This window comes from Gymnoscopelus microlampas (assembly GCF_963454915.1).
Source record: "Gymnoscopelus microlampas genome assembly, chromosome: 17".
Classification (NCBI taxonomy): Eukaryota; Metazoa; Chordata; class Actinopteri; order Myctophiformes; family Myctophidae; genus Gymnoscopelus; species Gymnoscopelus microlampas.
In genome coordinates, this window is record NC_139954.1 from 7,583,926 (window position 1) to 7,611,019 (window position 27,094).

General features: G+C 43.1%; 2 protein-coding genes across 3 annotated transcripts in view; both read right to left on the minus strand.

Moving 5' to 3' along the window:
* Positions 1-354: 354 nt before the first annotated feature.
* Positions 355-3,537, minus strand: LOC311064254 (kinesin-like protein KIF2A; the record flags this gene model as incomplete). The annotated part of the gene is made up of 2 exons (XM_084084088.1): positions 355-2,811; positions 3,226-3,537. The coding sequence occupies 2 exons, from the start codon at positions 3,535-3,537 to the stop codon at positions 355-357; spliced, it is 2,769 nt and encodes a 922-aa protein (XP_083940214.1).
* A 10,894-nt stretch (positions 3,538-14,431) lies between these two features.
* Positions 14,432-27,094, minus strand: part of plekhm3 (pleckstrin homology domain containing, family M, member 3) — an 86,752-nt gene continuing 74,089 nt past the window's right edge. For both annotated transcript variants that reach the window (XM_084084350.1, XM_084084351.1), the window contains exons 13-14: positions 17,102-17,259; positions 14,432-15,136 (exon numbers count right to left, since the gene is read on the minus strand). In XM_084084350.1, coding sequence (XP_083940476.1) covers positions 14,974-15,136; positions 17,102-17,259 — 321 coding nt within the window. In that variant the 3' untranslated portion in view covers positions 14,432-14,973. The remainder of the gene's footprint in view (positions 15,137-17,101; positions 17,260-27,094) is intronic.

Genomic DNA, 27,094 nt, shown 5'->3' on the forward strand with positions numbered 1-27,094 from the left:
TGTGTATCTTGGTTGTCACTCATCTACTGTATGGTCATCTCCACATGTCAATGGAGGTGTGGCAAAGTTCTATCCAGTATGAAATTATGAAATTAAAGTTCAAAAACAATTTACAATATGTGCTAAATATTTGTGGATTTACAAGACATGTGGTGCTGATTGGTCCACTGGATTGCGAGACGCACATACAAAATGAGTTAATCCTAATTAATTACAAAAAAAGAAAAGAAAGAAAAAAAGAAAAGTTGAAATATGGAGACACAAGGTTTCTGCCCCGACAGCAACGATGTGTCGTTGAGGTGCTCCTCCAGAGCATCCTTCTCTCAATGACCTCAAAAAGTGTCTTGGATGGTCCTAATAGTATCTCGCTCTGCCCATTCTAGTGATGACGTCCAGCTGGTATTGGAGGTCTTTAACCTGGTCCTCCAACATCTCACGTTTCTGCCTGTCCTTCTCCACAGTTTGCTCCAGTCTCTGTTTCCACGGACCTTCTATCGGGGCCGTCTGCATCCCATTCTCCATGTCTGCGATCTTCTGCTGTGCAAAGAGGAGCTTTTCGTCCAAAGCCTCCCTTTCTTCAAGCTGTTTGTTTATCTTCTGAATCGTGTTGTGTCCCACGTCGGTCCTTGATCTCCTCCAGAAGCACAACTTTTCCCAGAGACTCTTCTTTTTGCATTTGTTGTTGAGGCGCTCTTCCAAAGCGTCCCTCTCATTGGCCCAAATAAGTTCTTTGTTGCTGAGGCGGGCGTAATCATCTCTCAGAGTGTTATTCTCAGCCTCTAGTTGTCTCAGCATCAGATGATCCATGGCTGCTTTGGACGATGGCTGCTGAGCCCGAGGCTCAGGCTGGCGGTTGACAGGCCACTTGCGGTTGATCTGCTTACTGGCCTGTTCCTGTACATGCAGTGCAGAACGGAACGGAGAGTAATCCTCTCTAAGAGTGCTAAACTCAGCCTCTAGATGCCTCAGTATCAGATGATCGATGGCTTCTTTGGACAATGACCGCTGAACCTGAGGCTCAGGCGACGCGTCACTGAATGACTTCACTTTGTCTCTAAGTTCAGTGAGGATCTCTATGTTCTGACTTAGGATCAGTTCCAGCTGGGTGGTGTATGAGTCCGCTTCATCCATCTCCTCCATCTTCTGCAATACCTTCTCATCCCCCCACCAGTGCATTGACTCCTGGAAGACAGCTTGGTGGTCTTCCAGACTCTGTTCCTTCATATCCACCAGCTCAGACGTCGCATCATAGAAGGTAGACAGCTTAGGATAATGATTCTCAACATTGCTTCTGGGGACCACCAGAGGTCTAAATGAACTCTGCCGGTAGAGAGATAGTTCCTCCTCATTCTGCTCACAGAGCATTTTGAGGTCATCACTCTGTGGTGGATTGCTCAGCCAGCACTGTTCCAGAAGCTCTGGCTGGTTGACCTCATGGCCGGCGTTGGGTTGACCCACTTCCATTACCTGGCTGGGCTCAACTATCAGCTCCTTCACCCTGTCAGCATAGCGCAGCGTGTTAAGGGTATTTTCACAAGACGTCATACCAGGAGATACGGTTACAATCATACACGTACGCGAGTTCTTCCCAATGAAGGAGTCTCTGAGGATGTGAGTGAGCTTGCTATCCCTGAAAGGAGGGTGAGACTTGTTGCGTCCCAGAGCCCTGATGCACTCCTTCAGCGCCAGCAGACTTCTGTTAATCTCGGCCGCCTCCAGGCGAGTCTGGCGGTCGGCACCGGACGCATCAGCTGCTCTCTCATTTCCAGCCAAGTCGATGAGCGAAAACTTCCCATGCATCTCCCCCTTCCTCCGTAGGATGATCTGGAACACAGCGTGGCTCCTAGAAGAGTGTTCATTGGCCGAAGTTTTGCCTGATATCCTGCAGCTGTTTCCCAATTCTAAGAGTTGGAGAACATCCTCCATACATCCGATGTCTTTCTCCTGTAGTCCTACCACATGAACCTGCTGTTCACCATCCTCCAACACCTTCAACTTAGTTTTGCCATTCAGCAGGTCAAACACTTTCCCGTTGTAGATTTCAAAGTAGGTTGCATACGCTTGTAGTTCTAACTTCTTATGGTTGGGTGTCTTCAACATGAGAAATACATCCCGAGCAGTTAATGCATAGATTCCTTTCGAACAATCCAGGTTCTCTCCAGGAACACCTCCACCCATAGTATGTGTTTTTCCACTTCCCGTCTGTCCGTAGGCGAAGCAGGTGGCCATGCCCCTCTCAAAGATGGTGTCCACCAGAGGCCTGGCTGTGAACCTGTACACCATCTCGGTGGTTGTGGAGTCATCGAAGGCGTAGTCGAAGCGGAAGGTCTGGTTCTCCAGGTAGCGGGTCAGGTCCACCTTCTGTTTGGGCTTGTGGACCATCACCATGTCTTTAGTGGGAATGGTGATCACATCCAGGTCCTTTCTGGTCAGCTCCTTCTGGTTCAGCGGTCGCTTCCTCACATAAACACATATTCTGTGTGTTTCAATCAGGTCTGCTTTGATCTGAGGTCTGTAGTCTAAAGTAGCTCGGACATCCCTGATCATGTACATGATCTCGTAGTGGGGAACGGTGGTGTCGACCTCCTGTGTTCTCTTCTCTGTCAGCTCTTGCTGCCTTTCTCTCTCTTTCTCCTGAAATTTCTGTTTCTCCCCCTCCTTCACGCAGTTGAACATCCTCCTCACATTCTGGGGTTGCTGTGTTTTTTGAGCCAGCGTGGGCTGTGCAGGCTGTTTAGCAGAAGGAAGGAGGGCTGGTTCAGGTTGCGGTGGTCGCTTGTCTTCTAGACCCTGTTCCTGCGTCTCCACCGTCTGAGACCATGACTCATTCCACTCACAGCTCAGTTTGAGGTCATCGCTCTGTGGCGAGCGGCTTAGCCAGTCGTCGTCCGAAAATTCTACTGCGTGGATGTTGGGGATTACCTGGTCGGGGTCACCTGTCAGCTCCTTCACCCTGTTAGCGTAGCGTAGCATGTTGCGTGTATTCTTACACGATGTCATAACCGGAGATCGGGTCGCATTCATGCACGTACATCGCGGGTTCTTTCCAGTGAAGGATTCTCTGAGGACCTGAGTGAGCTTGCTGTCCCTGAAGGGAGGGTGACACTTGTTGCGTGCCAGAGCCCCGAAGTCGAGAGTGGCTCGGAAAGAATCCCACTTCCTCCGCGGGTACATGGGAGGGACCGGTTCAGGCTGTGGGGTGGCCGGCCACGCGTGGGTCACCACTCCGTTATCTCTGGATGGAGAGTCACTCTTGTACGGCTCTGTTGTGTGATGGTTCATTGCAACTGTGTTGATTTTAACAGAAGCTGCGGTGGGAGGCGGTGTAGTCTCCTCGTCCGGGTTCAGGGCAAATATACTTTCCATGTCGATCTCTTTCACATTTGTGTCTCCGTTCTCAATCCACTCCACCGTGACGCTATTATTGTCCTTGTTCAGTGAGGTCACCATTGCCTGCTGGCATCGCCACTTTCGGCCATCGCTGCACTTTATTTCCACATAAGTACCTATGGCAATCTTCCCAAAACCGCACACCATTCTGCATTACCTAAACTGGTGTAGTAGCAGTTGTTGTCAGCGGGTAATATGTATTATGACGTCAGTACCTGTTGAAAAGAGTACTTAGTGCAGTACCCGTTATCAAAGTACTATCTGCATGAATAAATAAATGAATGTTGTGAGACAGTCTTTGGTCTGGGATGAATATATTTATAACTCTAAACTACAAACCTTGGCCAAGCATACGCCATAGATACGTCATAGGTGCCTGACGCCACAGACTGGCCACATGTCAAGGAGACGGAGTTCCACACAGAGGCCACGCCATCTTGTTTTATCTTGGTGCATTGGTTTTTATGTTTTTGATTATCGAGGACTGGCAGACGGGCACGCTTGCTAAGAAAACAGAACGAGATCCAATCAGTGTAGACCACAAACTGCAAGATGTTCATTAAACCACGTGGTGGAAATTAAGCAAATACATTTTGAGGTACATTTACTGATATCTACTCCACTACATCTTACTCAAGTAAAAATTTGTATACAGATATTTTACCTGTAAGAGAGTATTTTTATATTGTGGTATTGCTACTTTTACTTAAGTAAAACTTCTACCACTGCGTAAACCGGAAATATTCACCTTATTACAGTACCTCCGGCAGGGGGAAAGGCCCGGGGGGCAGAGATTATGTTTTCGCGTCTGTCTGTGGCTTTCATGTGGATCTCTGCTGTCGCTTTGATGATGACGTTATATAAAGTCGTGTTCAAATATGGACAGACAGCGGCCTACAGCGACCTGGCAGGCAAACATTTTTTTGTTGTGTGTGACGTCAGACCAGAGCTCCTTTTCAAATTATATAAGGCATGAAGATATCTCCAGACTATCAGATATAGTTTCCTGAGCTGCAGTGCTGTGAGGTAATCCTGGGAGGGACAGAGAAAGATTGAAGAGACACGTGGAGAGAGTAAGGTATATAGGTTTGTACACCTCAACAGATGATCCCTACTACTCCAATACCCATCACAGTCACATGTATAGCAGCAGCATTGGTGATGGAAGGAGTTAACAGTAAAAGGAGCCATAACAACCTCTACTTACACATGCAGTGGAATGGACAGACAACCACAAGCTCTCTAACCAGCCAGAAACAAGGAGACACAGAAGACGAACCAAACTCTTACAGTCATCGACAGTTTTCATGGACTTTAACTCAACCAACAGAAGAAGCCAAGACAAATCAGATGTCTCACACGAGAAAGAAAAACCCACATTTGTAAACAGAGCGACAAGAGTTTCTATGATTCAAGTGGTCTGAAGAGACACCAGCGTGTCCACACCTGGGAAAAACCTTTCCACTGTCGACAGTTTGACAAGAGTTTCAGTCATCTTTAAGAGACAGCAGCGTGTTCACACGGGAGAAAGACCGTACGTCTGTAAAACAGTGTGACAAGAGTTTCAGCCTGTTATGTAACCTGACCAAACACCAGCACGTTCACGCTAAGAGGGCCGGGAAGTTAAAGCGCGGCCTGAGTTGAAGCCTGGAAAACGAACAGCTTTTTTTATCCGTTTCGAGACCCGGCCCAGCGCTAGCCGTTAGCTCTAATTTATTATGTAAATGAGAAGAAAATTTGCTTTCCAAAGTTTAAGCAACAATCTCACAGGACCACAGGATATTATTTATCCCCATATATGTTATATTGTTCTAACAAACAATTGCTGAGGAGAAAAAACAGAAAGAAAAAAGTGGCTTGATGAATGTAGGACACTGGAATGGAGCTATCTGATATAGATTACACAATGGAGCTTTAATCATCACAGAGGGGGAAACACATCCTTTACATTAACATATCCTATAATCTGCTGTCCCACATTGTGAATGGCATGTTATCCAGGCTGCGTCTTCTATGTCGCATCACAAGGTTACAGATGTAAAAGTGTGGGTGAACTTTCTCGTACAAGCTCCCAACATTTTTGCAGGTTCAAGGAAAGAGTTAGAGAGAGGGTAAAGAATAGAGAAAGAAAGAAACAAGGAAGATAACAAGAAGGCACATAAGTCAAATATCAATATAGTCTCTGTCTAGTCCAAAACTGTTACTTTTCAGGATTCAAGTAGGACATTAATTTACGAAAACACACAAAAAGTTAGAATATGGAGATAAGAGGTTTCTGCCCGACAGCGACGATATACAATGCCAAATCTACATAAAGTTCATGGTTAAAATAGCCATAGAGATGATTCTTGTTTTACCCCTTTTCTCCCCAATTCAGAAAATCCTGAAAAATGAACATTTTGGGGTTAGCTCCCGACAGCAGAGATATGCTATTTTTTGTTTTTCATGTGACGCTGTAGGATGATGAAATATACCCTATTCATAGGATGATGAATAGGGTATATTTAGAATACGAGGTTTCTGCATGACGGCGACGATTCGTAAAACTACGGAGTCAAAACGTGCTCAGCCCCAGTGCTGCCAGATTCTGTGAGAGAAACAAGCAACCAGGTCTAGGAAAACCAGCCCAAAAGAAGCAACTATGGGCCACATGAGCACTTTAACATATACATCAGCTATTTGAAAATAGCAGATCTACAAGCTCACAACGTTTCCTGCGACGCGTTGTGAGCTTGTAGATCTGCTATTTTCAAATAAGATCTTGCGGGGGAATTATAATAAAACGATCTGGCAACCTCTGGCAAGAAGCAGAGGAGAAAACAGTACAATCACTTCTGGCAGTGTGGGGGCGGGGCATCAGGAACACTGTGGCCTCAGGACATTATCATTATATTATATTATAATATCATATTTGAAGGGCAGGTCCAAACCGAGGGGCCACCACGGCAGCCATGGCCTCCATGAAATTCCTGCCCTGATACATACTGTAGATTATCACTGCGTGATCACTCCCATCTCCATATTAAAAAATGTCTTCTTTTTTTTCCGTAAATTAATGCCCTATTTATCATACTACAGCGTCACACAAAAGCATAAAAAATAGCAGATCACCTGACCACAAATTATGTTGAGATAATCGCAATTACGTTGCATAATCGTCACAATTGTTTCATCTTTTTTTCCTCGATATTTGAACAATTAAGTGTGTGTGTGGGTTTTATAAATATTGAACCAATGAAAAGCAAGAGCTTGTGATTAAATAATAACTACATTGGATCCATTGGAACACAGGTTCTCTTTTTTCGGTAACAGTTTTGGACATACGAGGTTCCTTCTACCTGACAGCGACGTTATGTGAGAAAACATGTATGGAGGTATAAGTTGTCTACGGTTTACAGTTTAGGCATTTAGCAGACGCTCTAAAATCCAGAGCGACAAACTAGCAGCGTGAACAAGAAATATGGCCTCAGTCAGTCCAGCAGTTTGCAAGACAGACAGACAGACACCTGCAGTGAAAAGTAAAAAATGAAATACTTACACCATTCAGTAATTAGATTTTCTTTTTTTATTGGCATCAGTGGCTAACAGACAAGTCCCAACATCCGGACAGGAGAGAAAACACACGTTCCTGTTCTTGCATAACAGTTAGGCTTGGGTGACGTTGGGGGAAAAAAAAAAACAGACAAGCAAGTAAAGCAGAAACCATAACTTCAACTTAAATACTGTACAATAAATAATCTTTAAAAACAAGTGCAATAAAACATTATGGAGACAATCACATTATGGCGTACAGCGTGTTGGGAACACGCGTACACTGATACAGTCCCTGTAACAAAAAGGCCAAACGTTCAATTCCTGCCCTGTGTCAAAGAAGTGTCCCTGGTCAAGACATGGAGCCCCACCGGCTGTCATTTAACCTTGATTTGAGTGTAAAAGCCCCCATTATTAGCCGGTGTCACAGCGCTAAAAATAGCCGATATACAAGCCCCAAAAAGAACATTGCACTGCAACGCTTCATGAGCTTGCAGATCGGCTAATATTCAGCGCAGCGACACCGGCTATCCGAGTATAAATCAGGCTCATCTGTGTGAAATGTCTACAATGGAAACGGAGGTTTCCTCAGTCAGTGTTAATTTTGTATGGCCTTTCCACTCCTAGATGCTTCTGCTGAATATCATTCATGGAGCATACCTTTTTTTACATTTATGTTATGTTATGTTATATCAATGTTGGATACGTGGCTGTAAAGGCAACAATGGGCACAATACCGGAGTGGATAGAGGGGTTTCATCGATGGCCTATGTTCCTAAAGGCCTAAGTAAGTAAGTATGTAAGTAAACAAACAACAGGATTGATGGTTGATATAATCTACTCCACACTAAATTGGATCTTCTCCTCTTGGCATAAACACCATCAATGACACATTTGCTTCTCCAACAGAGTTCTGAGAGTAGATGCTAGAGAGGTGAGTGTTTGGGGGGGTGAAGGCTTGCAGATTAACATGACACATGTAGAGTTCAGAGTGACTTAAACAGGCTTCGTCTTTAAAGTAAGTCAATGATATGGTTTTGTTAAAAGCTTAAAGCTCTGTAGAGAGTTTGTTAAGTCTTTGCAGCTCTTTAGTAAACAAAGAAATACATATTTCAGTTTGGGATACCAATTTGATCCAATCAGGAGATTGAATCCCCACAAAGGCCATTTATTAGCTTTAATTTCATAGCGTTCTAGTTTACAATTGTGTCTGCTCATTTCTTTGTTTCGTCAATTCAATTGTTTATCCTGTATCCTGTATGAGCTCTCTCACCTGATCGGATGAATTGATGTCCCAAACTGAAAATGTATCTTCTGTTTACTAAAGAGCTGGAGAGACGGAGAACAAACACTCTGTGGCGATGCTTGGTATGGTAATATAGAGCTATCAAAAAAAATAATCAATTACACCCTATTTAAGACTCACTGAAATCTAGCATGTTGGACAGCATTAACACTGGTACAGTTATATTTTATCTCTTAGGGATGTGTATTTTAAATAAGCAACAAAAATCATATATCTTAATACTTTTAAGAGGTATATGGGGAACAAATGAGGAACTCACACAAACCTGTATGTCCACACACACACACACACACACACACACACACACACACACACACACACACACACACACACATCAGATTCTATGACCAGGCTTCAACTTAAAGCTCAGGTTCGTAATGTCCGTCTTTGATTTTTTCCGGTTATTATAACCACTTAAACTTAGTTGACCCGTATTCCCATGGGCCCTATTCGTAGTTGACCATTATTCCCAAGGGCTACACTAAAATATCTTTGCCGAAAATAGCCCATCTATGCCTGATCTGGCTATCTTCGAATAGCCAAAGTATAAACCAGTCTTATGTGGTTACGATGCGAACTGGAGCTTTAACATAGCTTGACACTCTGCATAATTATGTACTGTACGTACACCACACAGAAACGTGTGTGAACACAACCTCTCACATACACGCACAAAAAGCCTGCCAGCCGGGCCAATATCGGTAAACATATGAAAATGGCAGCAAACGCATTCATAATTCAAAATTCACATACAGCAGTGCAAATGAATAGCCAAAAAGAAACCAAAAACTTATCCTTCTTTCACACAGACAAGTTACAGTAAGTACTATATCCATAGCGCCTTCCCTTAATCAATGAAGTTATGCATCAAACTAAATTCAGAATTGGATTCATGACATGAATCCAAGCGTTCGTACAGTAGATCTGCATTTGCTTTCTCCCTCTGCGCCAGGCACGATCAATCAATCAAACATCCTTGAAGTATCAATTTTGAATGATTTGAAATCATGGCGTGGAGGTTTCGACTTGTGTCCAGACGAACCGACATGATACGACGTGACAAGACAACACAGTGTACTTAAAGCCTTTCACTTAGGACCGGCTCAGGCCTGGTGGTTTGATAAATGGTTGGACCAGAGAAAAGTATTGACAAGAGCTTGTGACTAAATAAGAACTACATTGGCTCCATTGGAACACAGGTTCTTTTTTCCATTTCCTGCAAATGAACCCATTAAGACCTGGAACGCATCTGTGTCACTTTAGATTTCTTTGGCTATTCAAAAATAGCAGATCTACAAGCTCATAGCGTGGCACTCGGAGCTTGTAGATCTGCTATTTTTTTTAAATCGTGAATTTTTTTTAAAAATATTTTTTTCAAAAAAACTGTTAGGATTTAGAAAACATTTTAAGAATCGGACTCAGGCCTTAATGGGTTAACGGTTTTGGACATACAAGGTTACCACCCGACAGCGGCGACGATATTGGGTCAGAGACGGGGCTTTTGAATGGGTCAGAGTCTCTGAGCCACAGCTACAACACTGGACCAGCTTGTTCACATCCTTTTTTCTTTGGAGACCCCCTATTTTTTTTTTACATCTGACAAAAGCTGAGACCCCCTTACACGTGCACGCAGCACCCAAATAGGCAACCCTACAAGCTCAAAACGCGTTGTGGGCTCGTAACAAAACAATGACCCAAAGAAATGCAAGATATGGTTTTGAACTACCTCTAAATCACAGTAGGACAGACACACATACCTGGATATAATCACTGCTCTACACAAGAAAGCATTGGATTATAAAGGGCATCTCAGAATGCATAGGGCAATGGTTCTCTAATGGTTTAATTTCAAGGACCCCCATTTGGTATAAATCAGGGGTCTTCAACGTTTTCAGGCCAAGGACCCCCCTAGCTGAGAGAGAGATGAAGCAGGGACCCCCTCTATATTGTATAAAATTGTGTTTCAGATTAGACTTGTTTTTCCCGCTACACCTATACCTCTTTGCCAAAAATAGCCGATCTACAAGCTCACAACGCCTCGCAGCGCGATGTGAGCTTGTAGATCGGCTATTTTTGGCTAAAGTTCTCCTCAGAAAAGGGATGCTAGGGTTGAAGTGGTTAAGGTAAAAAAAAAATCCTATCACACAAAGATTTGGTTGCCCTCCTGTAGTAACTCTGAGGACCCCCGAGGGGTCCCGGAATTACACCACGGCATGGCCGCCACTCAGCCAAATACATCATTTTGGTGGATCCTTGACATGAAAACGTTTTTTAGAACCACGACTGGTGTACTGTATACGTCTCCTGGATCTGCGGCGTGAGACCAGACGCTGCTTCGGGTCATCCAGGACGCCTGGCACAACAAGCACAGGACGGCCCAGAGAGAGAGAGAGAGAGAGAGAGAGAAATTACTTATGCCAGCCAGAAGCTTAATCCCAACAGAGAGAGAAAATCGGACACATTCGGCTGAATCCCAAATATTGAATTGGAAACTTTTTTCCTCACAATGTCATCTCTCAAATTCCGCCGTACTAGTGGGGACATTTGGACCTCACACGTATAGTAATACATGGACACACACACACGCACACAGCATCCGGTTATAATAAGTTACATGCCTTCTTGTCCAGAATGAACAGACATTAAAGGGGAGGTACAGTAGGTTCAACGGGGAGAACATCTGGATAGAGACGTGAGTGGTTTTGTTGAACCCATCAATACTCGTAGTTTCATTTACCCATTAAGACCTGGAACGCATCTGTGTCACTTTTTTGATTTGGGCTAAAAAAGCATTATTTTACACTTTGGCTATTCAAAAATAGCAGATATACAAGCTCGCTTGTAGATCTGCCATTTTTGAAAAATCATGAACATTTTGCAAATCTTTGAATATTCTTTTAAAGCGAAAAAGAATTTAAAAAAAACTCAAATCTTTGCTTCTGGGGGGTCCCTGGAACAAAATATTTTGAGACGGGGGTCGGCGGCCGAATACATATCATTTTGGGGGTCCTTGACATGAAAACGTTTGAAAACCACTGATATAGAAACATACGTTTTTCAGAAAACCGTTTAGGATTTAGAAGACATTTTGCAGAATCGGAACCTCAGGCCTCAATGGGTTAAACAGCGAGTCTGTGGTCAGACATCTTTCTCACATGCATAAATAGTGCAAAAATATGTGGGCAGAGAGAGAGAGAGAGAGAGTGAGAGAGTGAGAGAGTGAGAGAGAGAGAGAGAGAGAGAGAGAGAGGTCTGCCTACTGTATATTTCTATGACATCACTCCAGTGTATCATCAGGGCTCACATTCATTTAAAAGGCGACCCTTTGACCACTTAAACGCCATAGGTTGTCCCTCAGGGCTCTATACTAGTGTCTTTTCTGTTCTCGCTCTACATTAAACATCTTCGCTGAAAATGGCAGATCTACAAGCTTAGGCTTTAAGCTTGTAGATCTGCTATTGTCTGCAAAAGTTTCCCCCCCCAGAGCGGTTAAATCACAGGCCATTGATTATACAAAAAAACGTCTAGGCAGAATAGATGTAATAACCAGTTACTGTAACTGTTAATAAAAACTACAATTACTGGCACCTATTTTACTTATTAAGTCGTATTAGTAACTACAACTATACAATAACCAGTTATTACATATATCGTATGTATATAGTTTGTCCCAATTATTTAAGTGCAATTAATTGTAATTAGAATGGATATAGACAACCATAGGAACAGATGTGGTATATAACAATAATAATAATAATGATAATAATAATACTAATACCACAAGGTCTCTCCTTCTGTTGAGAGTGTTGACCATAGTCTAATCTCTAAACCAGGGGTCTTCAACGTTTTCAGGCCAAGGACCCCCTAGCTGAGAGAGAGATGAAGCCTTGCAGCGCGAGGCGTTGAGAGCTTGTAGATCTGCTATTTTCGGCTAATGTCACCCTCGGAAAATGAATTTTAGGGTTCAAGTGGTTAATGTAAAAAAACGAAATCCTATCACACAAAGATTTGGCGGACCCCCTATAGTAGCTCTGAGGACCCCCTAGGGGTCCCGGACCCCCTGTTGAAGACCCCTGCTCTAAACTATTTGACTTCACATTTTGCTGTTTATCATTGGCTATGTTTACGTGCACACAGTGACTGGAATACTGACTCATATCTTGGTTACAGAAAAATGTGGCAAATTCTGTTTACATGAGCCAATAATAACCTGCTTTCCAATTTCTCCATTATGCGTTCATTATTATGCTCACACATAAACACAACTTTGCTGTCCGGGGCAGAAACCTTGTATCTCCATATTTCAACTTTTTATGATTTTTGTCCCCCTTGTAAATAAATGCCCTACGACGTACAAAAGTGTGATGCAAAAGTAGCGAAAACGTGCTCAAAACGCGTCGCAATGCAACCGGTTTCAGCTTGTAAATCTGTTATATTTTAGAAGAAGTGACAGTGGATAAGTCTGTCTGTGGGTTTTATAAACATTTAACCAATGGAAAGTATTAACAAGAGAATGTGACTAATTCTTTTTTTTTAATTTCCTGAAAAGTAACAGTTTTGGACATACAAGTTTTCCACTGGACAGCCACGACATACAACAAATGCCTAGACGTGTGTTACGCAATGTAGGCACAACAACAAAACCCTTTCGATGATTAACCTTATTTTACATTCACTAACCTAGAGGCCTACACAGGACTGTCTAAGTCAGGGGGTTGACGCCATCAGGACCTCAGCCAATGGAAAAATACGTTTTTTAAACTACGGTTCAAGTTATAGAAGTTATAGGCCAACACATAAAGTGGGCTAGTATAGCGCCACCATGAGGCTAATTTGAGCAAATTTGGTGTCTTCCTTGGCCTACGTGAGAAGTCTGGCGTCAATCGGTCCAGCAGTTTGCGAGATTAGCCTGTTGTTAGCTGTTGTTGAGAAAGTTATTTCATTCAACACGTCGAAATGAATACAGTAGCTGAAGAAAAACGATCAACAAACTCACAACGCGTTGCAATGTAACACATTAGACTATCCGTTGTAAATCTAAGTATATACTTCAATACCTTTTTTCCATCTACACCACTGGTTCTCAACAAGTGGTCCGGGGACCACCAGAGGTCCATGAGGGGGTTCCAGGTGGTCCCCAGCTAAATGATGGAGAGTCGGTAACCAAATGGACCCTTATAGATCTTTAACTCTTGAGAGCGTAAAATGAAACCAAATGGACCCTTACGGGGGCCATTTGGTTTCATTTTATGCTTTCAAGAGTTCAATTGTTGTTAAACATCTGCATTACTTAATCAAAGAATTGTAATTTTGATCAACGTTTTCTTGTTATCTCTCCTATCGTACCAACAATACAACATGGAATTGTGGACAAAATCTCATCCAACGACAACAAAACATTAGTTTGTTTTGCGGTCTGAGAGGCTAAATCTCATCAAACGGTGGTTCCGTGGCTCAAAATGCCGAATAAATAATGGATTGTGATGTGAAAAGGGTTGGCAACCACTGATCTACACCCAATCCCAGTGATATTCCAAGCAACGATATTATGGTCACATGTAAACACAGCCAGTGGGTGATGATCCACTTCAGTTGATTCTATTGTGTAACAGCAGTGACAGGTTGGACTCTGGAGGACAGTGGAGCTGACATGGACACAGAACGATGGCTCCACACGTAAAAAAAACAAAACAAAATAAAATACAAATCCATTGTTTTTCTCTCTCTCACTCATCGACCCAATCACCATACTTAGTCCACAAATGTGTGTGTGTGTGTGTGTGTGTGTGTGTGTGTGTGTGTGTGTGTGTGTGTGTGTGTGTGTGTGTGTGTGTGTGTGTGTGTGTGTGTGTGTGTGTGTGTGTGCGCGCGCGCGCGCGTGTGTTATATTACAAATTAGAGGTATAGAACTGTCATTGTTGTGTGTGTTTGTGCATGGTCAGTAGGTTATTTTATCGCCTATAAATCCAGGTTTAGCGGTTGCAGGTGTCCGGTCTTATGTGCTCAGACAGCTGGTCTCAGGTGTGTGTGTGTGTGTGTGCGTGCGTGCATGTGTGTGTGTGTGTGTATGTGTGTTTCGTTGACACACACACACACACACACACACACACACACACACACACACACACACACACACACACACACACACACACACACACACACACACACACACACACACACACACACACACACACACACACACACACACACAGAAAGACCACATTCACACGGCTGCAATTTTGATGGCCGTCGTGTGAACATGGTCAATACACACTCGCAAAACAAAACCAAAAACAAATAAAGAGAGGAGAAACATTATCGTGGCTGATGTCGGGCAGAAACCTTTTATCTCCATATTTGAAATTGAACCAATGAAAAGCATTAACAAGAGCTTGTGACCAGACCCATAGAGAGAGAGAGAGAGAGTTCCGTCACGCTTTGATCTCGCCGCAAAGCAGGCCGCTATGGGGCTGTAGTAGTTCCAAACATTGGAACTTCTTCATTGAGATCAAGCATTTCCGCATTCCATTCTTACAATGGGAGTCTACGCTAGTGTCGCCACTCTCATACTAGATCACGCTGCTTGTGACTAAATAGTAACTACATTGTATCCATTGGAACACAGGTTCTTTTTTATATTTCCTGAAAAGAAACAGTTTTGGACATACAAGGTTTCTACCCGGCAGCAACGGTCTTTTGTGTGTGTGTGTGTGTGTGTGTATGTACTATGCGTGTGTGTGTGTGTCTCAGGTGTCATGGTAGGGCAGGTGGTAGCATCCGGGGCCATCGTCGTCGGGGGACCAGAAGGTGTTGGGTCTCTTGTGGTGCAGCTCCTTGCGGACGCAGCGCGGACACGGCTGGGCCTTCTGACGGCACTCTGCGTGGAAGACCGCGCCGCAGCCGTCACACCTACACACGCACACGCACACGCACACACACACAAGTAGGCACGCAAAAAGACACATACATACAGTGTTAACCCACTTGTCCTATAGGGACCTATTGGCTCTATGCACAGCAGGGACTCCCTCTTTCCCAGGCGTTTCGCCCAGGTGGGCGTGGTTTTGAGGTTAGCTCAAGGCAGTGGTTCCCAAACAGTGGGTCGTGGCTTTTTTATCCCCCACAATTATTCATGAAAGAAAATCTAAATTCCATAAAAAATACATTAAAAACAAACTTTAGAAGTAGTGAAAATAGCAGATCTACAAGCTCACAACGTGTCGCAACGCGACGCGTTGTGAGCTTGTAGATCTGCTATTTTCACTAGTTTGGGTCCCGGGAAGACATCAAATTTCTCTTTTGCGAAATCACGACCAAAAAAGTTGGGGAACCACGGGGTTAAGGCATATTTTCTGTGAAGTTAGGGTTAGGTTTGGGCATATGGTGTTACCAATGATACTGATTAAGGCTCTGTTCCATTCTGGTCCTACAGAGTCAGGGCACTGATATTGCGCATGTTGGCTCACTGGAAATATTCTGCTACACCAGTGGGTCTCAAAGTGGGGTCCAGGGAGGGACCCTCATGGTTCCTTGAGGGGGTTCCAAATGGCCCCTTACGGGTGTGCAAGTCTGAGAGTACAAATGTAACCAAAATGGTTCCATTTGGACACTCTCAGAGTTATGGGGGTCCTTGAAATTAAAACGTTTGAGAACCACTGTGCTACACTAAAATGGAACAGAGCTTTAATCAGTATCACTGGTAACACATGTGAAGGAAGTAGGGAAGAGGCCCAATTTATTGCCAATATGACTGCTGTGCATAGAGCCTATCCCGGGGAGAACATTCGGCGATAAATAGCAGATCTACAAGCTTGTAGATCAAGTCCCAGTGTCATGTATAGACACTAACTGGTTTGAACAATGAGGGAACACACTCATTGTATATACTTAGAGCAGAGTGATGCTTTGGTAGAGGTTTGTGTAGTTACCTTGCCATGATTTAACTCCAAATATTGGTGAGATATCTTCAATAGTTACTGTGTTGACACATTGATTAGAAATGGATATCCCCCCAAAAAGCTACACGCTGCGTCGCGCTATGACACTGCTGTACGGTGAAGTATAAAAAGAAATAAGACAGTATAAATCGGTAAGAAAATGAATGGACAGTTGCAGGCACACACAGAATATGTGTTGATAGTGTGGTCATGTTAATGAGGATGGAATGAGGCCATCTGGAGGGTCTTATCACCCTGCTGTCTGCTACACAGGGTGACGGCAAGGTGACACGACCAAGACACTGCACTGGATTAACTGTCCCTGACACTCAGCACATACTGTACACACACACATACTGTACACGCACACACACACACACAATGTATTTTTTAGAGACTTTAGCTTTTATTTTGAAAGACACGTTGTGAGGAAATCTGCTGTTTCCACTGCAAATCTTTGAATATATATATATTTTTAAAGCAAACTTTTGTCACTCAATTTTTTGCTTCTGGGGATTCTACAGACAAATAATTTACAAAATTATATGTATTTGGCCACGGACCCCCCCCTCATCTCAAAACATGTTGTTCGAGGGACCCCCCAGAAGCACAGATTTGAGTAAAAAAAAAAATCACTTTAAAAAATATATATATATATATTCAAAGATTTGCAAAACTTTTCACGATTAAAAAAAAAATTAGCAGATCTACAAGCTCGTAGATCTGCTATTTTTGAATAGCCAAAGTATAGAATAATGGCTAGTGGTTACACAGCGTTCCCGGATTGAATGGGTTAAAAATGTATTGAAAAAGACGCCTCCCTCCCATTGTCTGGGAGGACGTTGATTTTCTTCCCATCGCCTGGGAGAGGCGTTCCGGAGTGGGTTTGGGGATACTAAATGAGGACGTCCTGGAAGAGAGGGCACAATGACCTTACCTCCTGGTGGTGGTGTCCTGGAAGGGGTAGATGACCTGCTCGTTGTGACAGAGCTCACAGATGAAGCCCTTCTCTCGACACAGGCTGCAGCTGAACACGTGGGAGCTGGCGAACTTGATCACCTTGGCCAGGAACGGAGCCAGCTTCCCATCGATCACCTTGCATGAGAGAAAACCACACACATGAACAAGAGGAAAATGCATTAGGGAAAGGGTGGCAACTTTCACAACATTGCTTTAACCCATTAATTCTTTAACTGCCCGAGTGAGTGTATACATTAAAAAACCCACCCACTGCCAGCGATTTTTTCGATTTTCACACTTTTTCAAGTAGTCACAGAATATTTATCTCCAGTATGATCGATCCCCTGATGGTTGCTAATCGCGGCGGGTTTCACTGTGCTTCCGCAAAAAATTGTTATGTGCCGTTAACACACACGAACCTATTTAAAGCCGCCACGTGCCAGTCGCGTAGATCTACGCCAACTGGTCTTTTTTTTTTTTCGAAAAAAAAAAGAAGTTCACATTGCACTTATTTTTGATACTCTTCCGTTTCCGGTAGCACCACCGGAAACGGAATTATCCGGGTTCCGTTTTTTCCGATCGTAGCGCGGGACTCGCGCTATGACAGGGGTCGGCAATAGGCGGCCCGCGGGCCGAAATTGGCCCCCCAGAAATAATATCTGGCCCGTCAGATAATTTTGAAAAAAAAAAAAAAATTTTTTTTTTAGAAAAATATTTTTTGATTTTTTTTTGGGGGGAGGGATTTTATTTTTATACAGTATCAGACCGATATCTATTATATCCAAATACAGAAAGATACAGTATGAATGATTTACTGAAAAGTGTTATAAAAAAAGTATTACAAATTAATGTTAAAATAATTATAAATACTTATTTCATAGAACCTGAACCCACTTTTGAAATCATGCACTCATAAACACGATGCATTTTAAAGGATTTATAACATTTTATAGCTAGATTAGAGGAAAATGAAGAAGAAAAAAAAAATCACCAGAAAAATCGCCTGTGCTGATATTTAAACCGGAAAAAATGTTGATTTATATTGGTCAAACAGAACCGAATTAGACCCAAATTAGACCCGAATTAGACCGAGTTAGACCCGAATTAGACCCGAAAAATTTTGCGTGTTGTGCACGCACATGCACGCGCGCTGCGCGCGCGTGCATGTTCGCGGGGAGGCCCGGCCCGCGATGGAATGTCTGGGAGTGATATTGGCCCTAGGCTTATCTCAATTGCCTACCCCTGCGCTATGAGCTTGTAGATCAGCTATTTTTTGAAAAAACGTGAAAATGTATGCAAATCTTTGAATATATACAGTATATATTTTTTAAAGTGAACATTTTTAACTCAAATCTTTGCTTCTGGGGGTCCCTGGAACAACATATTTTGAGATGTGGGTCCGCGACCAAATACATATCATTTTGGGGGTCCTTGACATGAAAAACGTTTGAGAACCACTGATATTATAGCAACATATTCTATTCTATTATTTTATAATTATATACATTATAGTTTTTTCAAAACACTTTTAGGATTTAGAAGACATTTGTAGAATCCCCAAGAAGCAAAGATTTGAGTTCATTTACGAATATATATAAATATATATAGATTCAAAGATTTGCAAGCTCTTGGCACACAGATGCTTTACCGGTCTTAATGGGTTAATTGTCCAAGGTTCAAGGTTGTGCTTTATTGTGACATCTTGTGTATAGGTGCATAAGAGTGAAACTTATTATCTGATTGGCTGAATACTAAGGTGTGTCTGTTTTCCCAGCAGTGTCCGCTTTAGGGACACTGCTGGGAATAAGGTGCCATCTGAATAGGGAGTGGCTCTCTGGCCTCCTCCTCTATTTAAGCGGCTGCATGGCCCACTGCATTTGATTTGTTTGCATACAACACTTCACACATACACTCCCTGGCCTACACTACTGATAACTGACACTGATATCTTTACTTTGCAGTATTTGAATGTTAATTAAAGGGAGCCTCCGCACACTCAAAACTGTGAAAAATCAGATTTTTTCAAATGTTTTATATATATAGCGAGGTTTCGGTCATTGCACAGTTTTGAGTGTGCGGAGGCTCTCTTTAATTGTTCATTTGGTTTGCTTTTGGCTCCAGCACCTCACTCAAGTCCACTGGCAGATGAGGTGTTTTTTTTCTTCACTTTTTAGTATATACCTTATACCATGGATTCCCAAACTTTTCAGCCCGCGACCCCAAAATAAGGCGGAAATTGACTCACGACCCCACCTAAACCAGGAGGTCATTTATACACATAAACGTGCACGTTCGGTGCGCATTTGTAATGTATTAAAATGGTAAAATGTACCATTTGTGATCATTTTAGATGGTATTTCATCCATTCTGTTGAATTTAAAGTAAAAAAAAAAAAAAAAAAAAAAAACTTTTTTTTTTTTTTTTTTTTTAATTACCCAAAATTATTTCGCGACCCCACGTCAGTCTCCCGCGACCCCAAGTGGGGTCGCGACCCCTACTTTGGGAACCCCTGCCTTATACTATGTTAATAAAAACACATTTTGTATTTGTAACCAGTGTGTGGACTCTCTCCTTTGTTGCAAGCCTTGAGCCAGACTTATATGATTATGAACATTTGACTTAACTGTGAACGCCAGATTACGTGTGTGTGTGTGCGTGTGTGTGTGTCAGTATTAATTCTGATTTAGTCTTATGAATAACACGCCATTTAGTTTTAGTAATCTGAAATTAAAAAATATCACTCTTCCAATGGTAGTTAGTAGTAAATAATGGGTGGAGAGTAAGAAGAAGCAGAGATAGAGAGAGATACAGAGAGAGAGAGAGAGTGAGGGAGAATGAAATACATGAAGGTCCAGAGATAGCGGGATGAAGGAGAAACAAGAAAAGGAAGATGGAAGGTTATAAGGTACATGACAAGAACATGTGACAGAGAGAGAGAGTTCAATGTCAAGAGTTCAATATTCTATCAAAAAGGGCAGGGCCTGTAGGTCTACTAATTTCAGAGCACAACACCGCCATGCAACGAAGTATGACTCGGGTCTTCAAGCGTTCACATTAAACCTAATGAAAACCTGCAAAATAAAGGCAAGAGAGAGAGAGCGAGCGAGCGAGCGAGAGAGAGAGAGTGTAGGGGAGTGGCAGAAAAGGAGGAAAAGAAAAGTGAGGGGTTGAAGGAAGAAAGGGCTGTTCCGTTCTGGAGAAAAAGAAAGAAAGAAAAGAAAGAAACATAATATACTGAATGCCATTTAATGGCACTGCTTGACAAGCTCTTTGAAATACCAGGGAGAGAGAGAGTGTATGTGAAAGAGGAGGAGAGAGGGAGGGGGAGAGAGAGAGAGAGAGAGAGCAAGAGCGAGAGAGAGAGAAAGAGCAAGAGGGAGAAGCAGAGAGAGAGAGAGAGAGAGAGAGAGAGCGAGAGGGAGAGAGAGAGGAGAGAGGCCATAGACCCTGGGAGCTCATACAAGTGGTTACACCTGGCACGGCCCACACAGGGACCTCCCAATTATAATGCCCTCTATGCTCTCCGCTGAGAGAGCGAGAGAGAGACAGACACACAGAGGGAGAGAGAGCACAAAAAGACAAGGAGAGAGGAGGAGAGGGAGGAAGGAGGAGGAAGGAGAAAGAAGGGCAGACCACCCGACCTTCCAGTACACACACACTCTCCTGTCTGAATCATATTCCTGCATAATTTATTATGTATTGCTCATAACGTCTGTCTGTCTGTCTGTCTGTCTAAATAAAGGTATAATTGTCTCTACAAAAGTAAATAACCAACTAGAACTACGTTCATTTTTACCGTTGGGCGTAAGCGGCTTTTTAGGAAGCTGAAAGTTCCTTCTGTTGATTTAGAAGTTGTATTATTTGTCAATGGGAGTACCCATTAATCAGCTTTGATTTGATAGTGTTCCAGTTCCCATTTTGTCTGCTCACTTATTTATGTGATCACTTGTTTGTCCTGTATGAGATCTCTCTCCTGGTGGGATAAAACTGTTCTGTGTGTGCGATCTCATCTCACAGACCTGTTCACTGTAGTCCACTGAAAACTACAGTACAGTATTTTAGAGGCCAGCAGACAGACAGACAGACAGACAGACAGACAGACAGACAGACAGACAGACAGACAGACACACAGACAGCTGTAAAGCTAGAAATGTAAAAGTCATCATACTGTACAACTCTGTTCTTTTAAATCAAAGCTGAAGACTTTTCTGTTTCCGTTGCCTTTGGCTGATGATCTTTAATAATTTCTTCTGCACTGTTATTTTGTTCTCTAATTAATAATTTTAAAGGTAGTGCAAGTGATGTTTCCTGGTTAAAACAAAACTATTGTTTGTTTCTGTTAAAAGGTTAAAGCTCTATATTCTGATAGTAATCATTGCTGTATAGAGAGTTTGTTCAATAACATGGGTCTCCCTGTCTATCCAGGTCTTTAATAAACAGAAAATACATTTTCATTGAAAAATGAAGTCCGTACACGGGGGTCATGCTCCAAAAGATTAAGGGTTTATTACCTCCATAGCGTGACGGTTCGAGCCTAGTGGCTCTTCCTCAGACACTAGGCTCCAAACATCCCGCTATGGTGGTAATAAACCCTTAATCTCTTGGAACATGACCCAGTGTGCCGACTCCATTTTTCATTGAGGTTTTGCTTCTGCACCTGCACCTGGCATTTCACAATGTGGATGTGCGTGCTTTTCTACTTGTGCAGGAAAGAGTGCCCATTAATCAGCTTTGATTTTTATAGAGTTCCAGTTCCAATTTTGTCTGCTCACTTATTTATGTGATCACTTGTTTGTCCTGTATGAGATCTCTCTCCTGATTGGTATCACGAGTCACAACCTGAAAATGCATTTTCTGTTCACTAAAGAGCTGGAGACACACAAACACAAACACTCTAGTGATTACTATCGCAATATAGAGCTATTTAACCATACTTTTAACAGAAAAATAACTGTAATGCTCTGTCTCAATGTTTATGGTAATGTTTTACGTAAAGCACTTTGAATTGCCTTATTGAAACGTGCAATTAAAATAAACGTAATTACATTACATTACAGTCATTTTGCAGACGCTTTTATCCAAAGTGACTTACAATAAGTGCATTCAACATAGGTAGGCAAGGTAGGCAAGAAAACTACTAATCACCATACGTCTTAAGTGCAGTCTCTTCTAAAACAAGCAACTAAGAGTATACCTAGCGCTAAGGTAAAAGTGCAATATATCAGCTACCTACTTTCTTAAACAGATGAGACAAAGAGGAAAATCAAATGAGCAAGAACTAAAACAAATAAGTGTATCAAATAAACAAGATCCAATAAAACAACAGCTCGTACAAATAATTGACAACAAGTAGGCAAGTCTAGGAAGGGTCAGGGTAGTGTTTCCTGAGGAGGTATATTTGTCCCCACAGCCAGGCCAAAGCAAGCAGGGCCAAGCCACATCCAGTCCAGTCCACATGACAAATAGACGTGCTGATGCTTAGTGACAGAGCCAGTAATTAAGGCGGTTCTATAATTGGACTTGGGCACAACGTCAAGACTGGCAGCACGGGTCTGGGTGGCACAATGATACGATGGAGGGAGGGACAGAAAGACGGATGGATGAATGAAAGGAGAGATGAAGGGAGGGACTAAGAGAGAAAGATGGATCAATGAATGGAGAGAGAAAGATGCTAAGTCTGTCTTGCACATAACACGAGCATCGTCTGACCGATCAACTTTCAACTTGCCATTCGGAACCCCGAGTACCTGACAGCGTGGCCATGCCGAGACGTATGACGTTGATTTCGTCGACTTAAACTATGACGAATAATCTTCGTCGACTACCTTTTTTCACTGACGAAAACTAAATAAAAACTAATCTATGAGGACTAAAACTAAGACTAAATATACTGACAATTTCGTCAACAAATAAAATCTAGACTGACATTTTAGGGGTCGGCTAGTGGAGAATAGATCCAGCAGAACTAAGTCATCATGGGTCCAAGCGGGTGTCACAGACCGAAAATAGCCGATCTACAAGCTCACAACGCATCGCAGCGCGACGCGTTGTGAGCTTGTAGATCGGCTATTTTCGGCATGCAGCTAAGTGAAAATCAGCCATTTTCAATGGCTTCAAGGCCCGCCAAAAATACATTTTTATCACTTTATTCAAAAGACAATCACTAAAACTAAATCAAAATGTGCTGCCAAAATCAACACTGTGTCATAAGTACTGCCATCTTGGCCTCCAAGTACTATGATAATGGGTACTGCACTAAGTATCCATTGACAATGGCGTACAATGGGTATAGCATACCCGGAGTGGCATGCGTTCCAATGGGGCATTGTTCCCAACTGGCATCGGCATAGTTTTCTTAATTTGTCCAAAAAACAATGGAAATCTACGGTAGGAACCCATGGTCGGAGAGAAGTTCCTGGTTGGCCTACCAAAAGACGTCTGTGACCTCACTCGTCGCTGTGGCTCGCGACTCGATCACAAAACGTTACCATTCAGAGGTAGTGGGGCAGGATGGAGTGAAAAGGCTATTTCTGATGTCATTTCAACATCATCTTGCAAATTTGACAGGTAATGAATGACATATTCCTACGGATGTCCTCCAGTAAAAATGGGGTGGTAGATACGATGATATTCCGCTGTGAAACAACAGGAAGCTAGAATGAACTGGAATTTAGATTTTAGCACAGAAGCGCGTTCCTGATCAGCAGCAGATGGGGAATGTGATATTAAACAGAAGAAGAAAACCAGTGGCACTTCCTAGAATTCAGTTCATTTTTTTGGGGCGCTTTTTACCCCTTTTCCTGTCTATCTGCTATTTTTGAATAGCTAAAGTATAAAATAATGGTTTAAGTGGTTACACAGATGCGTTCCCGGTCTTAATGGGTTAAACTCTAGGGAAGCAGATAAAAACGCCACAAAGCAGAGCGTTCGGCCAGCGCCTCGCCTCGCTGACGGTTTCCCCAAAAACGTTGCTCCCATATAGGAATGGACACGGCCCCCCTTAGCGGAGGTGTTCCTATACTCTGTACTAATTATTGACAGCGGAAGCTTCAGAGCCTTTTCCACATTTGTCTCCCACTCTCTGTGTGAATGAAACCAAAGGGTGAAAAGGCCTCAGAAATGTGCTCTCTTGACACATGACTGACAAGTGCTAGACCTCTGCATTCCAGCAGGTCCTTGTGTGTGTGTGTGTGTGTGTGTGTGTGTGTGTGTGTGTGTGTGTCTCGGGGGGGGGGGGGGCTTTGGGGGCCTGTCAGCTGCTGTCTGTGCACTGTCATTGTAGCTTTTCCAAGAAGAGGACCCCCCCTTTTCTCCTCCCACTCCCAAAACCTCCATCCCTCCCACCCAGCTTCTCTCTCTCTCCCTCACACTCTCTTTTTCTCTCTTTCGAAGCTCACCTTCAGTCTTCTATTCTCTATATGTCTTGGTATTTCCCTCTCTGACTGTAGTGAATCCAGTCTTTCTCTACTCTCTCTACTCATCCTCCTCTACTTAACCCCCTTTCTATCCGTCCCAGTGTTTTCTCATACCCCCCCTCTCTCTCTCCCTCTCCTCTCTCTCTCTCCTGCTTTCCTTCAGTTGCTTCCACCTTCCTATTTTGCAGGACCCTTTCTCCCTCCCCTCTCTCCTCCCCTCTCTCCCCCCTCCATCACCTCCCCATCTCTACCCCCGCCCCATTTTTACCCCCCTACCCCCGTGTCACCCCCCCCCCCCCAATCTTTACCCCCTCCGTCCCACGTGGAGTTCTTTGTGATTCCACAACCTCCTAATCCCCTCAAACGGCTGTTTAGCAGCCGTTTTCCTAACCCCGCCTCCAGAATTCCCCCCCGTGCGCGCGCGCGCGCGCACACACACACACACACACACACACACACACACACACACACACACACACACACACACACACACTCACAAACACACACGCTTGTACAACTATACTTGTGAGGACATTTTTGCTAAACCATCAGAGCTAAACCTAACTTCTAAATCAGTGGTTCTCAAACTTTTTCATGTCAAGGACCCCCTAATCCCCCTAATTGTAAGCCTAACTCTAAAATTATCTTTTAACCAACAACAACTTCTCTTGTGAGGACCAGCAAAATTGTCCTTACAATGTCTATTTCTCAAATTCTACTATACTTGTGGGGACATTTGACCCTAACAAGTAAAGTAATACAAGCGCACACACACACACACACACACACACACACGCACGCACGCACGCACGCACAGGGCCGACAGCATTACAGCTCCATTAGAGAGGCCGGAGAGGCTGTCGGGATTACAGCTCAATAAAGAGCGGGGTTGAGCTGTGTTTGGATAACACCCTCTCCTTAAACACACACACACACACACACACACACACTCACAGAACAGGATTAACAGTGCACTATACACCGAGTCATCAGTGGGGGGGGGGGGGGGGTACGTCGGTCCCGGTGAGGATGCGACAGTGGTGGGAAAAGTACTCAAATTCTTTAAGTAAAAGTATCAATACTGCAATATAGTGAAAGTCCAGATTTCAAAATGTACTTGAGTAAAAGTACAAAAGTATTGGTATCAAAATCAAATCAAAAGTAAAAGTACTAAAATGTTCTTTTGCAAGGTTCACTTTTCTGATTGGATAAATCCGTTATCCCGTGCCTGAAAATGAGTTTTCTGTTAACTCATTCAGTGCCTGACTTATTTCTGGCAGTTTGGCTCTGAGTGCCAGAGCCAAAAATACATTTAAAAAAAAAAAGTGCTTAGGAAGCGAGATACAGCCTTTTTCAGTAAGATGTTAAACAAGAAGTGAATAGAGCAGCAAATCTTCAAATCATCATATCTTGGGTTCTGAACATAAAAAAAAAAAAAAAAAAAAAAACATTGGCACCCTGGGCTTATAAAAACGTGACGTCGGCGACGTCATTGGCACTGAATGAGTTAACCAAGTAACTAGAGAGATGGAGAGACCCTGTTACTAAACAAACACTCTATAGCAATGATAGAGCTAGAACTTCTTAACAAAACTACATTTTACACCACCTTTGACCCTTTCAATCCAGGACGCATCTGTGTCATTTTAGACTTTAGCTATAACCATTTTTTTCTATACTTTGGCTATTTTTGCTTCTATGGGGTCCCTGTAACAACATATTTTGATGGGGATTGGCGGCTAAAAACATAACTTTGGGGGTCCTTGAAAAGAAAAAGTTTGAGCACCACTGATATAGCAAAAATAGTTTTTCCGATTTTTTTTGTTTGTTGAGACATTTGACAGTTATAAATGTTGATTTGCATATGTAATACAGAGCACAAGGCTTTCTAGGAACTACAATCAAAAGGCATTACAATCAAATATCCAACCAACCAAAATACTCTGTGTGAAATTCTCTCAGAGAATCCCTTACAGTAACTGGCTGGGACAAAATACATTTCAGATGCATTGTGGGTAGCATGGCCCCGTTAAGTGAAGGTATGTCCCAGTAATGAGTGTGAGGACTGTGTGTGTGTGACACTGTGTGTGTGTGTGTGTGTGTGTGAGAGAGTGCGTGTGAGTGTGTGTGAGAGTGAGAGTGTGTGAGAGAGTGTGTGTGAGGATGTATTCAGCAGGCCTTTGTGCCAGAGTAGGACAGTACTTGGCATGTAGAGAATAGCTGGCTGTTATGCTGGGAAGATGGCTCTGCTCGCTGTGTGCGTCACGAAAGGATTCGCACTCACAAACACACACACACGAACACACGCACGCACACACACACACACACACACACACACACACACACACACACACACACACACACACACACACACACACACACACACACACACACACACACACACACACACACACACACACGCACGCACGCTCGCATGAACACAAGCAAAGGAATGCACGCACACACACGACAAGTACATCAGAACCAACTACAGTAGCTTGCCACAGCGTTAATTTGACACAATTAGTATGTATACAAATCTGCTCCCCTCTCCT